Source organism: Oryzias latipes, chromosome 24 (assembly GCF_002234675.1).
Source record: "Oryzias latipes chromosome 24, ASM223467v1".
In the NCBI taxonomy this organism is placed as follows: domain Eukaryota; kingdom Metazoa; phylum Chordata; class Actinopteri; order Beloniformes; family Adrianichthyidae; genus Oryzias; species Oryzias latipes.
The window spans coordinates 5,116,150-5,135,290 of NC_019882.2; the positions used below are offsets into that span (position 1 = coordinate 5,116,150).

General features: G+C 36.3%; 1 protein-coding gene across 1 annotated transcript in view; it reads right to left on the reverse strand.

Moving 5' to 3' along the window:
* Positions 1-19,141, reverse strand: part of rngtt (RNA guanylyltransferase and 5'-phosphatase) — a 106,765-nt gene that overhangs the window by 10,946 nt on the left and 76,678 nt on the right. The window contains exons 12-13 of the mRNA XM_023952891.1: positions 15,687-15,755; positions 7,381-7,481 (exon numbers count right to left, since the gene is read on the reverse strand). Coding sequence (XP_023808659.1) covers positions 7,381-7,481; positions 15,687-15,755 — 170 coding nt within the window. The remainder of the gene's footprint in view (positions 1-7,380; positions 7,482-15,686; positions 15,756-19,141) is intronic.

A 19,141-nucleotide genomic window follows, 5' to 3' on the forward strand; every position in this document is an offset into this window, starting at 1 on the left:
AACGGTTAGTAAAGAACCAATACTCACACTTTAGTAACGACTACATGGTGGCGTAAGGGGACCGTACGATAGCATCACTTGTACGCCATAAGAGTGTAACTTAGATTAGCCGTACAAATACTTCATGACACACTTAACCATTTGCACGACAATCGTTAGCTTAAAATGGCCATTCAAGGGAACTTCAAGACACCTGCCCTCCTCATGCGGTTCCAGACAACCCAAAAACCTGCAGCACTCGTACGGTTCGACCATCACACGAGTGCATGTGACTACGGTTTTCACTGGGGTTTAGACTAACTAATAGATGAAGATGACTAAAATAAAAGCCTGGCAGAGATATACTAACACAAAAACTCCTAAATTGATCATTCAACCCAGAATTTTACAAAGAAAATTGATTAAGCAGTTTTGGAAATTGTATTTTTATTTTTTTGCAGAAGATTCCCAATAGAAAGTAAGAACATTTTATTCTTATTTTATTTTTGTTTATTCCAACTCCCCAAAAAAGTAAACACCTTCAATTAACATCAAGACAACACATTTTAAATAGTGCACAAAAAACTTTGTGTGCAACACTTGTTCTATGGGCAGCTTTCTATCTTGATCAATACCAACAAATGTTTTGATCACACACTTTACTTCCTGCCCCACAACATAATTTAACATTTACATTTGCCCCAGTGTGTTGCAGAAACTTTGTACCACGTGCAGCACTAAATTAGTACACAAACACTGGCCACTGACTTCATGTGAATTAGCCATTTTTAGAATGAAAATAAATAGAACTGACGTCCAAACAGCAGCACAGTCACACTCTTTGGTCTAACTCATTTAGATATCTCGATTGGAGCTGAAATTGGACACTATCTTCCAAGCCACTTTCACCCCCTCCTGTGTAATGATGGCTAGGAGGAGGAGGAGAAGGAAGGAAGCAGAAGTAGACATTACGGGAGCCAAATAGTCATGCTTTGAAGTACACAGTCCAGTGCCAAGCCAAGTCCATTTATCATCCCTGGTTGTACAAATACTTTAGACTTTTAGGGAAATTGGGGACAAACAAGAACATTGTACCAGCCATGAAAGCTTCTAAAAAAACAAGAGTTCATCAATGTCTAAAGAGAGTAGGAGAAAAAAAAACTGATAAACGCAGGGAGCAGAAACAAAATGTCAACACTAAGATTTCCTCAGATAGTTAGTCTTTATATTTCCTTGTGACGCCAACTTTAACATTTTTCATCAATTTAAGATTAAATCAATAACTTCTTTTACTTTAACAGATTTTGGTGACATCAGTGGAAGAAATCTTTTTTTTTCCTTTAAATTAAGAAAACATCGTTAGTGACAGCTTAAATCTAAATAAAGTCTGTGACCAACCAACAATGACTAGGCTGATGATTGCTCTGCATTTAAAAGCAGGCCACTTTTAATGATGATGTTGCTTGGCACATGGTGCAATTGATGGTCACTTGATTGTAGGTTTGAATGGACCTCGAAAGTCCTGTTCAACAGTGTTCTTGCTCAGTTTCAATAGTTTGTTCAAAAGCTGCTATTTCATAGATCCAAGCATTGCAGTTTTGTTGTCAGCAGCTTTGAGAAATCTGTTTTCTCATTATCTACCCAGATGGTGCACAAATTCTTTCATCTGTTCCAGCAGTCTCAAGTTGTTGTCTTGTTCATTAACATGTAATGCACAGGCCCTTTGGAACCAATTCAAATTCTTTGTTGGGCCTTTTTCAGGAGTCGCGCACCTTTTGATATTAGCTCTTACAATGCTTAAAAAGGTTTCTCTGTTTTGCATAGAGGGAGTTTTTAGCTAGTAGTTGGATTAAGTTGCATTAAAAAGGGGTCCATGATCAAGACTGCACGATCTTTAATGAACTAATCTAGGTACATTAAAACCAATAACATGGTCATTTGTGTAATTTGAGGTAAATGGAGCACTTTAACCACGTGTGTCTTTATGTGGGAGCCAAGAGCAGTGTAACTCTCATGAAAAAGTCTGTGATTGATATCAATTAGGTTTCATCCTTGGATTGGTCTATTCTCCTGCTAGCATGCCGCTGGGAGTACTGTTTGAATGGTTCAATGGAGATCGGCCTGTTTATTGTAGCTAGTGTTTTTTTTTCAGTACATCTAGCCGGGCAGGTAAGCAGAATTAAGTTTCTAAAACTCGGGTTCTTTAAGGGCAGGGTGCTTTTAGGTTTTATTTTGAAGTCTGTTCTCCAAATTTATTTTAATGAAATGTGCTATCCAGTGGATTGATAAAAAACAAATAAAAAATAAAAAAAGCAAAGTACAAATTTAAACTAGTTATTTTATTATGTTACCGGTAGTTTAAAAATCTACCTAATTTCAATATGCAATATTTATTCATCAAAGGAATTCACTGATTACCTTTAAAAGCAAATTATTTAATTTATTTCCTGAAAACTAGGTTTTCTGTTATGTTTTCATTGTATGTGTTCATTAACCTTTAGCTCCAGAGTTGACATTCTTTCAACTACTGTAACGCTTCAATTGTTTACGCAATTAACATAATTTCTGAAGCGAGGAAGCGCGGCTTTGCGCCAATCACCATCACTCCAAATCAGTGGATTAACTCAGATTACGTAAATGGTTAGTTATTGCAGGTCAAGGAACACGTTTAATTTAGGTGTCGCCAGTGACATCTCTGGTGTTTAGGGGTTAATATATGAATGAAGGTTGCTGAAGTTAATAGTTAAGTAAAAATGTTTTCATTTATAAACACATTTGGTTTTAAATAGGATTTTGACAAGTTGATAAGATCCCAAATTCAAGCAGCTGAAATGAGTTTCTCCACAGGGTGGTTGGGTGCTAAATTGGAGATAGGGGGAGGAGCCTGGTCACCTGCAAGGATCTCATAGTCGAGCCACTGCTTTTCAGGGAGATGGCTTCCGTGTCCTCATGTTCTAAAAATCCTCTCTCAATTCTTCACATCAACCTATTTTTTCACACACATTCACATGTCGATGTAGGAGCAGTTATGGCATTTAATCTTTCTCACTGGTGAAAACTTATGGTTCAGCGTCTTGCCCAAGGGCACTTTGATATCTTTCTGGGGTAACCGAGACTCGCTAACCCTGATTTACAGCAGCACAAATGTACACAAGGCTGCAGAACTAAATCCTTTTTTTTCTCAACATCCAAATAGAAAATCCTGATAAATAAAAAGCATGTCACTGAAATCCACAGTACAGTCAAACTCATACCCATTCACTCTGAACATCAATTTTATATATCAGTGATGAAAGTCAGGCAAGGAAAAAATCCCTGAACTTTTCTTTGAGCGATATGGCGGGCACAGAGCGAAATTTTGGAAAAATACGTGGTCTTAGATGCATTCTGGTGCATTCTGGCAGCTAGTTATTCACTTCTTTATCAAGAAACTAAGACTAATTGGAGCATCATGATTTGTCATTCAAACCCCTAGTTTGACTCTCCATTAAGGACTTGCTGGTCCTAAAAAAGAATTTGGAAAATTGCTCAAAGTAACACAATCCTACAATCTACGCTTTTCCTTAAAGCTGCAAAACATACAATTGCTAAAATATAGTAACATCAAAGCCCCAAATGGCAAAAAGAACACCAGTAACTATGATATTCTATGAAAATACCTCAGTTATTTATACATTATTTCTGCTTTAGAAATGACTGATGTACAACATCCACTTGCACTGTTTTCTCAAACTATAATTACATCAAAATATGGGATCTGCTTTAAACTATAATTCTATAACATAATACATCAATTCTTTAACACCAATACTAAGTAATCTGGGAAATATCAAAACAAACATACAAGCTAAACTAAACATTGTAAACATTATTTTTTAAGGGAGTGCGGGTCCAAACCATCAAATACTTATAATTAATGTTAACTATACTGAACTAAATCATGGTAATTAGGAAATACAAATAAATTAGATAGAGAAATGTATTCAAAATAAAAACTGAAACTCAAAACTAAAATTGAAATTATTTCAAAATGTGGTTTTGAGATTATTTTACACAAAAAAGTATTTGACCTACACTACCTTAAAAATCTTTTTTTTTTTTCCAGCCAAGACCACTTCAATTTGTTTTTTATCGTCTTCTCACAACTGAGGTCGTGACCACGCTCAATAATGACGATGCCTGCCATTATTTTAACACAAATTTGATCGCAAACTCTTCAGATGTGTTTGTGAAAGTTTAGCGTGCGTCCGCCAGTTTTGGTCTCTAGGGAAGCAAGTCACGCTGACCACGTGGTGCAGACAGAGCCAATCAGACCCGTCGACGCATCCGAAAGCAACTAAAACGTCCCGTCATTGGTCAATTAGGCCGGGAAGACGAAAGATGGCCACGACCATAGAGGAAGCGATCTGCAGAGAAATATAGAAAATAAAGCTAAAATTAGCTGATTTCAGACCATTTTCTAATCCGGAAAGCGATTTGTCCGTAGAGATCAGGTCTTTATTTCCCGGAAAGTACGTTCGGTTTGCTCAAAAACCCGGATTTCCGGGAATTCCCGGAAGACTTTCATCACTGATATATATTCCATTTGGTATAAGTCCCGTTGCTGTATCTGATGGTAGCATCAAACAAAACACTTTTAGTTTCTCCTACTGGTTCTCTGACATGTTGCAGTATTTTTTATAAAGACCAGCCAAACAGTGTGTGGTTATTGATCCAGGCATCTAGACACTCAGCACAAGACATTGTATAAATATTTCTTTTCTTAATTCTTAATACAGGGTTTATATATATATATATATATATATATATATATATATATATATATATATATATATATATATAGATAGATATATGAAAACATTGACAGCCCTGGTGGTCACTGTAGGCATTGCATCTGACGCTTTACAAACATATTTCAACCATACGGGCAAATATAGCATAATGCACTTTTTATTAAACATTTTAGAAGAAAAATTATGAACATTACTAGGAAAACGTATTCATTCAACTTCTGCCGTTTTATTCATTGTGCCAAGAAAATTGGCACAACTCTGGTTCTAACTGCAGTACAGAAACCTACTATTTCCTTCATGGTTTCGACTTAAGTCAACTGGAATCCCAATTTACAAGTTAAAGGTTTAGAAGGGTTTAAGTTATGTGCTTATTTTCCATGAAATAATTTGCAAGCAGAAAAAAACCAAAATATCGAATTATCAAAGAGAAGTATGTACATGTTTTAGACTTGGAATTATAAAAGCAAATAGGAATTGACAGTACTGTAGCACCAGCAATGTGGCTGCAACTCATCTAAACTCACACACATGCACACGCTAGTGCAACTGCTTATGATCACATGCCAACAGGAGGCTCGAACGAAAATGGATTTTATTCACGGAGAGGAATCCATTCACAGCAGTTCAAAGTTTAAAGACAGACTTCACATTTGTTCCACAGAATCTTTTATCATCCTTCAGCATCCATTGTCATGCTCAGTCATGCTGTCTTGACATTTGAGATCTTTTAAATTAAACCATTCTCTCCTGATTTAGAAAACGAACAAGGTTGTTTGAGTCTCATATCTACCAAAGCAGAAGAAATATATTAATAATTCTAATTTCCTGCTGCGTCTTTGTGATGTTTTGAATTATTTTACTTTAGATGCAACGGTTGAAATCCAATTTCTAATAAATGTTGTTTTAAAGGACTCTGATAATAATTATAAAAGGTAATAGTTTATTACAAAAAAGTCAAAAAACTAACAGGGTTGTAGGCATTTAGGAAAATATGATAGTCATTTAAAGTTTCTATAAAAGTTATACTTTTCAATATGGAGCCAAAACAAATGCTGCCATCTGAAACCAGAATCAAGTGGTCTCTTGAGGAACTACAACATTTGGTACGTCTAGGTTTGTATCAAACTTGAGAGCAGAATTTGGTGATGTTTTTAATGCATTTATACAATTATTTAAAGTTATAGACCTGAATACTGACTTTATAGTAACAAAGTTAATGTTAATAACAATACAATACATATTTTGTTGCATTAAAGAGGAGCTTTGGTATCAGTCTATAAACACGTAAATTAAGCAAGTCATTTCGTAAAGTAACTGTATCTGCTGTACAGTGATGTAAGCATTACTCATCCAGTCTGCTGAGGGAATATTGGCTTAAATTATTCATGATTCAACCAGTCTATACAATGCATTATATCACATGTTTTGGAAAGACAAAGCTTATTTTTAAAAATATTTTAATCTTCTCTACTTCACCCTTACTTCCAAACAACAAATACAGTCCGCCATGAGCTTGATTTTAAGCATGGCAAGTTTGTTGCCTCAGAAAATGTGAAATTATGCTCAATGTTTAATTATACAAACTGACAAATGCAGACTGAGTAATGATGCGTACTCCAATGCCAGCAAAATTATACTTTTTGGGAAATTTTAGAGCATTTCCAAAAGGCAACAATATTCGTCTGTGTTCACTCCCACATAAGGGACAGATCAAGAAGCTAACAAGCTGGCCTGTTGGCTGTCTCTGGCGCAAAGTGAGTGATTGCGCTCTGCTGTTTAGCTCTCAGTCTGTTGTTGCTGAATGCTGCTAGGCTCATGAGTACAAAGCAGGGACAGTCTCTACGGTCAACTGGCTCTCAGAGGACAAGAATGACAGCATGTCCAGAAAGATGACAGAAACTCAGCCAGCATGTACAGACATGGGTGAGGGGACAAACACAGAAGTATGTGGCGCCTTGCACTGGTAAAATAGAGGCTATATTCTACATTCTAGCTGGTGGCTGAGACTGAAATGAGATCAGGTACTCCAATGATAAATCAGAAATACAACCATTACAATACATGGAACCAACACACACTGATAAAAAACTCAAATGCCAAAAGAGTTGTCTTTAAATATCTATTGAATGTACTACATGAAATTTCAAGAAACATAAAAGTTTAGCAAGTTTGATTTTATGTCACGCATACAGGTACATCTTAGTGTCTAATTAAGCTTGAGGTGGGTGGGGGGTTGATTCTGCACTCTAAAATAGAGCTGTTTGTCTCCAGTAACATTTAATTAGAGGAAAAACATAAAGAGCAGGGGTGCAACAAAATGATTTACTTTCTTCAGGTTGGCAAAGATAAAAATAATGAAAATCTGATGAAACATTTAAGAAACATCTAACATAAGACAAAAGTTACTATCAACATTTTCAATTAAATTTGATTGCAAAAAGGAAAAAAAAAAGTTGAAATTAAACTTTATTTAAAATTCTTAGCAACATTTGGACAGGAGAGCAGATCAAATTTAAGTTTTGTAAGACTACACACCGTGGTGTGTAATGAAAAGATAGGTGCTATTGGATTTGTCAAGCAGAGTGTTTCCCTGGCAACAAAAGCTTACCCTTCTCCTCCTACTTTGGTGATCTTGAGGCGAAAGTCTACAGAGTTGAGGTTGGGGGGCTTCCACTTGAGGATGTCATCACACCTCCCAGCCTTGTACCTCTGCAAAAAAAAAGAAAAGAAAAGATGTGTTCTAAAAAAAACGTTGATGAAATGGGCCCCCTGAGGTGTGATGCTGCTATTTTATTATTATTCTGCAGATATCAAAAAGTGAAAGAAAACACACAAACTCTATTACGCTGGTATCTGGTTACCCTTTTTGTTTACATTTTTCATATAAAAAAAAATGTAATTCAGTGTAATTAACATTTACTATTGCATTCCAACCACATTGCACTAAAATGCAACATGAGCACTATTTTTACTTCTAGAACTGCGTTTCATTGCACACCAACATACTGCGTGACACAGACCGAGCAATCATCGCTTTGATTATTCATGTGTGCCTGACATTTCAAAACACATGAATCAAGTGCAGTGAAACATGAGAGATATTGAGACTGGAGGCGGGAACAGATGACTGGTTTCTGTCATGGTTAGTTTGCCAGGTAACAGAAGTGTACTCCAAGGAAATGTGTGAAAAATGGACAGCATTCCTTGAAGAACCTGCACTGCCACATGGCTAAAATGGCCTCTACCCTGCTCAGCCCTCGGGTAAAACTTCAACATGCTGGTCAGAGAAAAGCAAAAAACTAAAAAAGCCTTCTTTTGCTTTTCCACTTAAAAATGTTAGCAAATTTTGACAAGCCGTTGGCACAAAACATATCATGATTGTAAACAATGTTAAAAATTGCATTTTTCCAACATCTACACAACTATCCAATCAAGTTTGGCACGTTTGTTTGTCCCTGTAGAAAAGTCAAAAGATTGAGGACAATTCAAACTAGCTGGAAAAACATTTTTCAAACAAAACGATATTTTGTTGAAATAGCTCATGCCAGCAGAGCCATGGCAACAGCTTCATGAAAATCCAATCAGACAGCAGGTAGAATAGAGAGACAGCCTTCAGACTCATTTCTAAATGAGAGTGCTGCATGATGCACTTGGGCTCCATTGCTATAGTTATTCATGTCAATAAGTGACTCCACATAAAAAGAGAACGACACCTTTATTACTGTAGTGCAAAACACACCTCTAGACCCGACCTTGGCTTCAGGAACATGTCTTCCATCTATCAAATTCATTTTCATATAATGATGTGCCATTGCACATGAATTACCTGCTGTTTCAAATTTACAATTCAGAGCTTCGACTGTCAGTCTGGATGGAGGAAAAACTGTTGGACATGTCTTTCCTTTTTTACTAAGGAAAACAAAATGTGTACCATACGTGCAATGAATATACCGGTAACAGAAAAGTAACTTAAAGGTGGATGTGATGTTTTTTAATCAACAAAAATACAAAAAAATCCAATGACTGCCAGCAGAGAACTTAAATAAATTCAAATTCATAATCCATAGCTGATGGTAATTATAGCTTTCTCAATTCGAGTTGGTAAAAAAAATATTGGTGATTTATAGGGCTGGGTATCAACAATAATTTACAGAATCGATTTGACTCTCTAGAGCCTGGATCGATTTGATACACATTTTTTTAATTATTTCAATTCAATTAATTTAATTCAATTTTGAATAATAATGAATTGGATTTTTCTGCACTTAGATGCTCAAAGGACTTACAATGTATGACCAATATTTATTCACTCCTCATTCATATTTGTATAGAAATAGCTCAAGCTATAGCATTACACTTACAAAAAATGGTGCGTTAGGCCACAAATGGTTACTTTAAAAAAAAACTTTTCCTTAAAAAGAGTTTGGAAAATTCATGCCGGTGAGTATATGAAGCTGTTTGTTCAGTCAGCTATGTATGTTTAGCCGTCCTATGGGAAATTCCATAATACGTTAGCGTAAGCTAGAGGACTTTGGCTTTTGCTGCTGTTATGCGTTAGGTCACTGGAAAAGGAAAAAGGCATAAAAAAAATCGATCTCTAATTTTATGGATCGATTATTTATTTATCAAGCATGGATCGATTTAGATTAATTAATCGATTTGACCAACCAATTGGCAGCTCAATCCACAGGCAGAGATATAAATACCCCTAAATCTAAAGAGATTAAGGTTAATTATAAAAAAAAAAAAAACAAGCTTTAATCATCTAAAAAACTATTTAGTGTATTCATTTTAATGTTGTAGTAGTTTTGGTTTGTTATGTTTATTGATAGGGACAGGCGTATATTACTATGCTTTTAGCAAAAACTAATTTAAATAATTTTTCCCTAGATAGACTTGTAACACAGACAAAGATTTCATAAAGAAAATATTGGGTGGAACATTCACAAAAATAATGTTAATAGTTGAAAGAAAACAGCTTAAAACCCAAACACTGAATCAGGAAAAACAAGAAGAATAAAAGCAAACAACCAGTCAACTTGTAAATGTGTGCAGTGCTGCTGCTAGCAGAATCAAGATATTTGTCTTTTAAACTTTAGATTAATGGGGAGTAGATTCCTAATACATGCACCCATCAAAAAGTAGTTTGGAAAAAACATTTTTTGCAAAAAGGTGCTTTACAAATTCGAGCTGATGTCACTTAATGGTTTTGATGCCAGTTTATTTATATGTTTAAAAATCCTATTTATTTAGTTAAAGTTGTAAATGTAAGTATAGAGTATTTTATTAAAATATTACAGAGATGGTATTTGATTGGCTTATCTAAAATATTCCCATTATTAAGGCCTTCAACTGGTTTAAGCACAATTTGATCAATCTGTGACTAGGCAGTTGCTCTATAGGACAGGAAAGAAAATTTTCAGACATTTTCTTCCTATCTTAAAAAAATTAATCTTAGGACCTGAACACTTTATAGATCTTTATAGTAAGGCTTTAAAATTCTAATTGGGAGTTTAAGCTTATTCCGAGGTATTATTCTTCTGTGACTTGCTTTATTGATCCCCCTTTTATAACAACATGCAAAGAATCTGTTGGGGATTTTTTTATGGATATGGAGATGCACTTATATTTCTTCGTGTTGAAATTTAAATAAGAGTCATCAAACCAAGATTTAAAAAAGTATTGGTTAAACTTTTTTACTGAACCTGGGCCCAGAATGTGTGTGTGCGTGTGGGCGAGGCGGGGGTGGGGGGGTGGGGTAGTAACACACATTGTTTTCATTGGAGGCAATAGAAGCATTTTCTTCATCAAACGAAGACCAAAATTAAGGTGTAAACACGTTGGGCCAATAATGGGCGGTGTCACTCAAAGGATTCTGTGCATCAAAAATAAAGCCTGAAGTGTGTGGGACTTTTTGACCAAGTCAACTCCATCCACCTCAACATTTTTTGGATTTAGGCAATGTAAAGTCAATTTTGAGTCAAGTAAATAAATGTGCCCCAAATATTGTAAAGGTTTAAGCTCTAATAAAGTCAAAATAGCAAATTTAACCCCCCACCCATTTTTCTTTTGCTACCCAGCTTTCTTGAAAAACAAAACAACACTTTGTGAGCATTGAAAGGATTTTGCTTTGCAAAAATGGTGCAGTGAAACAAAATGAAATTGAGATCACTTGGTTTGAGGGGAAAAAAGAAGAAATTAGTAAATTTAAAATCAAAATAGCTGGAGCAAAAACTGTCCACCAATTTGACCATCATCTTTGCACTGTCAAACAATTATGTTAAATAATTTGCGTAAAATGTCATCTAATACTTATTGAACCAAATTATTTAACATAATTGTTTGACAATTTTGCATTAAAGCTTTAGCATTTTGATTGCTTATAATTCAATTCAATTCGATTTTATTTTTTTTGCCCAAATTCACAACAACAGTCGTTTCAGTGGACTTCGTGCCAGTAATTGTAAGGTAAACATACAATCAAAAAGGATCATAAATGCATAGAATTCAATAGTAAAATAAAAAAGCTTTAACTAAACAGACTAAACTAAATGGTCATCCCTGCCCTTAGACCCTCCTTCACGGTAAGGAAAAACTCCTAAAAAAAACGGAATCGGGAAAAAACGAAGAAACCTCAGGGGTGTCCACATGAAGGAGGATCCTCCCCCAGGACGGACAGGCGATGTACTAGATCTCTTAGAGAATAATTAGCTTATCTAATTCCACAACTACATATTTAAAGTCCAGCAAATGATCTTCATCCAGTTGAAGTTGGAGGACGGCTGGGGGCGCGAGATGAGCTGGAGACAGGATCCACAGCCAGGTGTAGGAGCAGTAGTAGAGGCAAGTCAGAGACGAGGTACATGGTCAGGTAAAGGATTACCTAACCATGTTTAGACACCTATTATTTAGTGTTTTTACAGAGTTTTTGTATTTTTTTTTTTACAGCCTGCCACTGTCCATCCATTGGGAATTAGTTGCAAGGACAAAATTGAGAAATTTGGCGCCATAATTTTTCAGAGGAGCTTTCACACTTAGACTGCCCAGCATAACCTGTTGTGTGGAAAGGGGGATGTCGACATTTTTCTCACTTTCATTTAGTGCAGTTTTCCCACAGTGCCGATAAACTCATTGGTAACAACACAGTTACAGTTTCTTTTGAGCTCAGCAGGAGCAAAACAAAAGTGCATCAAAACCAGGCGGTCTTATTAGACCTCTGGTTTTCTCAGTGGAAGATTTTACCATCTTTGATGTTTTGGTTTTTATCATTTTACAACTTGAGCTGTTTTGACTACGGTAGAAAATCAGGTGTTCAGGCATGTTTGGTCAGTTTCAAAAAAGATCATGGGCACTCTATCTGCATTGTTCTCAATTGTTGTCCATATCTGTTTTTACCAGTACTAAACAAAAAGATAGATAACTGTTCTCTGGTGTGTTTATCCGACATTCAAGTTTTTACCAATCTTCTATTGAGATGACTTGTTGTTTAATTTATATTGAAATTTATTTTAAAAAAACTGTTGCTGGGAAATGAAAATGACGTATTAGTTTGTTTTTTGTTTTGCTATTTGTTCATGTATTGTAAGTCATATCATCATTGCAATAATTATGACTAATATTGCAAATCCCAAGTTTTCCTCATGTCCTGCAGCCCTTACTTGTCTCCACCCACAAGGGCAGTAGTGACTAAGGCTTTAGGAAGGCAGTATTCTGGACACTTTCGAGATTGCTTTAAAAAGTCAGATGTCTTAGAAATATACCCCTTTTAAATCTTAACTGTATGGCCTGAACATTCTCCATCAGGAGATCTGGTCTAAGCAATTTTGTCAAATGCCCGGGCCTTTGTTAATTAGTTCCAAATCCATTTGTTTTTTATAACCTCAGCATGCAATGTGTTGGGTGAGATAACACACCCGGTGATCGCAGCTGCTTCAGCGGTAACCTTTGTACTGACATTAACGGACATTCACATCAGTAAGATCCTGCTGAGATGAACTCCAAAACCACTTAATCCTATTCACACAAAAAGAGATTAACTGCCTGCTGTAGACGTTGAAAAGAAACAAAAATCAATGACTTATGCACCTCACTGACCACAGGTAGCTGTAGAGCTAAACACATTTACACAGACTTTGGAGCAGCATTTGCTTTAAACTGTGATAAAAAGTAACTGATAAGGTGTTAACAAGTGTTTCTAATAAGTTAAAATGAAAGTAATTAATTATTTTAAAGCAGATTAGCCAAAACCAGAGGTGAGTCCAAATTTTGCAAAGGGTTCTTTTTTATTGTCAATGATAATTTAAATGAAATATTACCAGGTTATGTGAACCTCAGATGGAACACAGATGGCCTTTTCCATGCAAAGTAGAGTATCTCAAATTACTCAGCTACATCTAAAAAAATAGCTAATTAAAAGTAAAATTATTTTTGACTACAGATGGAGGAAAAAAATCACAACCTCTAAATGGCTAAGCTGTTTTTAACACAAATACAGAAGTATGTGCTTGACCATTTATAAATACTAGCTTTAATACTAGTACAAACTTTTACAGAAAAGCCATCAATGCCATCAAACAAGTCTATGAAAAGTTCTTACCATACAGTATCAAATCACAACAAAAAACACAATCTTGGTAACGGTAAGAAGAAAAATTACTCAACCTTTCGAGCAAAAGGGAGCTGCAAGAGGTTGCAACAAATTGCAAGCTGTTTTTAAATTTCCAAAGTCTCCAAACATTTTCTGGGGCATCAGCCACTATCTCCTGATGCTGGCTAAAACATGCAGAAAAATCTGCCAAGCTGTCCTCTTTAAACACGCTCGATTCAGATTAATTTAGTCTAAAGGAGCAAAGCAAGCGGTGACATTCACAGCATGCAACTTTCACAAAGCCACAAATGCCATTTGCTTAGTATTGGGGGATGTGCAAATGAACACCTGACAAATATTAACCACAATTATGATTATTTTGTGGAACATTTACACAATACTTAGCCAGTGAGTTTCAAAGTAAAAATTACTTTTAATTTGTGCATTTCTATAGAATTTTGTCTTCCACTTCCATTTGGGCCACCTCTGGTCAAAAATGGCCAACTTCTGAGATGACTTTAAGCAGAAATGCAGGCCAACTCAAATCAACTTGTTACTGTGGAGGTAAACAATTTCTCTTTGGCAGAAGTCAACTTTCTGATTTTTATCAGTGGATGAATTGGGGGGAAAAATGTAAATAAAACAGTTGAACAAACTTTCCACAGAAAAGAAACAAACAAGAAGGAGCTGCACAATGCCCCAGAGGGGATTATGATTCCAAATGCTGAACATCAAATGCTCACACTGGGGGGTGGCGTTAAGAGCTCCCCATAAAGCAATATGCTAGCTCCCAAAGTGCTGCCTGTTTCAAAAACAACCTCTTTTTTACACAGAGTGGCAATTTGTGCAAAGAACAACCAATAATCCGTTGACAAAGGATTAAGGTGAAAACAAAGACGTGCATTTTAAAAGGTATTAATCCAGCAAAGTCCCATTCCCATTTGAATTGTGTTGTTGTTGTTAGTGTTGCATTTGCCAGACAGCCATATTGAGCCATATGATTGTTATTACCAATTATAAGGCTCAGTTATAACTAATGACTGAGCAACTTTCCTTTAAAAAAAGCTTTTGTTTTGAAAAGGTGTTGAGAAAGCACCTGTCAGTTTTCTCAAGAAACATGGGATTTTCCTTCAATCACAAGCAAAAATATTTCATTTACAAAACATCAACAGGATATTAAATGAGTTTAGGAAGACTGTGAAATAAAGATTACTATTTGCATCATTTAGTCACATTAGACACGCTGGCTTTATGGTTCCTGAGCCATTCATTTAAGCGGCTCTGGAGACTAAAAGCTGCAGCTGAGTTTCAGAGTTTAGAGCAATTTCCTCTTTTTAGAGACAATAAACAATTAAAAAACGAAATAAAAAGCAATGTGTAGTAAGACTGCCATGTAATTCAGCTATAACACCTTCTCTTAATAGAAGGTGATCTATTAAAGATGGTTATTATTATAAATGAAATCTAAATGTTTCCGCATTTTAACATTTGAAATAATAATAAAAAAAAAGTCATGCCATTTTTTAAAGCTTTAGAAATAAATCAGGTGTGAATTTCATCTTTTAAAAAAGCCACAGCAAAAGGTCATGAAGACAGGCGATTTGAACAAATGAAACATTTAAGTTTGTGCTACTAATTGGGACAGAGTCACATTAGTTTTAGAACATTGAGAGGTGTCTGCTTGGAACAGTGGATCAGCAGAACAATTAGGCTGTGGTGGACATAAAAGCAAGTGACTTTGCCCAAAGCTCCTGGGGACGGCTGCAACCTGATGGCACCATCATGAATGACACTTAACGATAATTACCTTTTATACACGAGATAGAACAGGGCAGAGAAGAACATCCAAACTGTATCATGATTTTTTTCTTCTCTCAACAAAAGTTCAGTTATATGAGCAGCTTTCAGAACGGTCGACAAACATGAATAAAAATGAAAAGGTTCCCTGTTGCAGAAATCAATCTGAAATGATCATGCCTTTATTTTGAAGACTCAGTGGGGATTGTGCATAAGGTGTACAATCTTCTGTTGTTTTTGTTAAATTGGCTAGACCAAAATTCAACCCAGAGCTAGATTTCCGTCAGAAACCGTGTGTCATTTAATGTGCAGCGGCTCACAGAGAAAGTGTGAATATAGGCAGAGGCCCTGTAGCTTCCTTTACAATGAAAAGAGGGCAAGAGTGCGACATGAAGTGACAAATGCGTGCCGAAGATGACAAGCTGTTTGAGACGAATGTAAAAACACGCTGCGGTGTGTGACATAAACAAGGTGCAATAAAGCTATGGAATTGACAAATGACTAGCTGTCAAACACAGATGAAGGCTTACCCCGCATGGCTGGAAGATAAGCCCATCAACTTCATGGCTGACCTGGGATGTAAAGCTGCCTTCCAAGAGCTGAAAGAGAAATGGGACATAGCTTCAGTCAGGCAACCCTGATAAATGACAAGAAAGGTGGAAACACTTCAAAATCTTTTATTTATAAGTTTCAACTACAGCCCCAAAGCCCTTCAACAGCTAACACTCTAGAAAGTACAATAAGAAGCATTCAATTCTAAAACCCTGAGGCTTTATCCACATCTGGTTCCTTGATTTGAGTACATCGAGCTTTGACATAGAGGCCTTATCACATAAGAAACAATGGCAAGTGATCACAATCAGGCAACTGAAGACAAGAATAGCATCATATCTGAGAGATCCAGATGACTAAAAAGTGCAGACTTCGTCTCTTCCACTCAAACCAACCACTTCAGCTGAGCCAGAGGAAAGAAAAATGCTGCAATATACTTGAGAAAAGATGCCTAAAGGACATAGCAGAACAAACATAGAGGAAAAGTACATTCTCTGCAACACATCAACTGTTAAATCTAAAACCACCCAAAGCTCTACACATTTTTGATCAAAGCTTATTAACCTACTTTAGCTGTCCGGGGAAACATTTTATGATTAAAACCTCAAGTTATCAACCTAATAGAACTTTTCCCCCTTGTATTTTTTTTTAGTAAAGCCTAAACACTTCCGCAACAGTACAAGCTACCGGAACATTTATTTCTAGATTTTAGTTATTCAACTTTGATTAACAGCACAGGTTCTGGGAGCTATATCCATGTAATAAACTTCAAAGTCAAAACAAGTGCTCCACAGGCTCTGACAAGCAAAATGCAGCAAAAAAAAGTTTTCTCCAGGGTGTTTTTTCGTCTGCAGTGCAGCAAAAGCCAACAATGAACAAACTGCATCAGGGATGCTTAATATTCACAGTGCGTAGTCTACAAAAAAACAAAAGATAATTTAGCCACAGTAAGATTTGGAAACCTTCTCCCTCTTTGCCCAATGACTTGCTTAGGCTTTCAGCTGCTTGTTATATGAAAACACGAGTATAAGGATTAAAGATTAGAGATTTTTTGTTTCAAATCTGTGTTCAAATTAGGTTTGTCCATTGCAGGATGTTAACTTTTTTTTTATAGCTATAATGCGTGCAACAGAATTATAGGAATAGTAATGGAGAGGAAATAGGAGTTATAAAGTCCTGTACAGATACAGTTAAAAGTCAAAAAGGTGGGTTGAGTGTTTTTATTTAATGGATAAATAGAAAAAAAATGGAAAACATTTTAGAAAATTCCTCTAGCTCCACAGAAAGCTTTTAGTTCATTAGCATTTCATTTTTGTTACCAAAGTTGCCACTTAAGACCTTCAACATATAGATGTTTTTGCCTATAAAGAGCACAGCAAATGTAATTGACATAAACATTTTCCAAAGCTTTGTGTATGAATCATAGTTTTGAAACACATGGGGAATCATAAAGGAAAAGTCAATCATAGGAAACCAGAACGTATAAGCTCTCCTTTTTTATTCACATTTTAAAAGGGCTGGTTGACTACCATAAGTCTTCAAATGTTCACGCAATTTACGTGATACAAATGGATTCTGACGCAGAGAAAAGCAGCCTTGCGCTGATAAATTATACTTTACAGTAGTCAACTGCTTTTGCCAGAGAAAAGCGGTTTTGTGCCATTATGCAACACTACGTTAGTACTGTGTTAAAAATCGGCGCAAGGCCAATTTGAAAAGTTACTCTTCTTTGCGTCAGAATCAACTAGATTACATTGATCGCATTAACGGTTAAAGAGTTGCGGTAGGTCAAAGAGCATTTGTTACTTTTGTGTCGTCGGCGACATCTCAAGTGTGACAGGGTTAAGGATTTCAAAAACACTCATAGCAAGCTAGTAATGTATTAAAGACCTACTCCAATGAAAATTAGGTTTTTGGTGTTTTTCTGGCATTTCTCTCATGATAAAGGACATATATTAAGAAAATAAAGCTTAGCCTCTTAAGACCTGGCACCCACATGCTTGGAGATCAAATTTCGAGTTATATTACAACAGTTATGTCTGCTTAACTGTGGCCCTGTGACTGTGTGTGGAGGGTTAGCTCAAATATTAGCTCAGGTCTTAAGTGGTTGCAATTTGGTGCAGACGAATACTAAATTGCGCCACTGCTGCCATCCTTCTAAGCTGCACCCATCCCAAAATGCGCCGCTGGACCTCAAATCAAGTCTGTATCATTGACTAACATTGAACATTGGCTGCCTCTGCCACGCAAATCGCCTTTGGTGTACCGTTATACGCCGCTTAACCGTAACCCTTTATCTTAAACATTACCCATCCTCTGGGTTCGTGCGGCCAAGAAAAAAGTTCAGCACTGGCTGCACGTATTTGGAAAATTACGTGCAAACGTCACTTTCTTCCTGGCAATTCATTTTATTTGCTGTGCAATTGAATTCAACAATCTGCATTTGCTAGTATCAAATCAGTTCTGAGCCACAGCCAATGCTACTTGCTGGTACAATGTAGCCTAAATGTCACTTTTCACGGTTTCTTTATTGCAATTAATAAACTTTTGAGAATAGAGACCGTCAGTCGGTGTCTTAAGTCCTTTTAAAAAATTTTTTTTTAAAGAATGTGCAACTGTAATAACTTATCTGAGCACTCCTATACATTCAGAGGCTAAGCTTATTTAGGGAAGGAGGAAATGGCCTTGGTCAATAAAAAAAAGATGTAGAATGCATTAGTGCATTAAAGTGGATATCAGGTGTCATTATCAAAGCCATAAAATTAAATTAAGCAGAAAGAAATGCATTCTGGATTCTCTGGAAAGTAATAAGTATCTTGTGCAGAGAACATTCCTGTGAAATATGACATTTGTGCTTCTGCTGGAATGAGAAGCAAGTAATGGAGTGCTAAAGCTAGTAACTAAAATGGGAAGAGAAAAGAAAATAATAGAGTGCAAGCCGTGTGTTTATTTGAGGGAATGTGCAAACAAGCAGAAAATGTATTTTTAGATTTGCTGAAAATTACCGTAAACCAACACAGTGAAAACAAACAGCATCAAGCATGTTGCAGCATAGTTTTAACTCCACCAGTACCTTAGCTTCAGGCATTCACATAAATAGACATGTACACCCAGCTAAACCTGGCAGCTGAAAACAACAGCAGAAAAAATAAAAATAAAACACACGCCTGTTGTAATCTGCCTGTAGCAACAATCCCCTCCATGGGACAATTATCTTCACCACAACCCTGTAAACTGCCCAGTCATGGTTCAAGGAATGCAAAGTGGCCAAGGCTTAGACCCTGCGTCTCAAATCCCAAAATCTGAATGTGGTTGAAAAACATGATGTCCCATGAACACAACACCCAGAGGTGCAAAAGGACGCAAGCTGCTATCTCCACTGGTCTCTGGTCCTTGGCGTGGGGGCTGAGACAGTTTGACAACACAAGTGGAA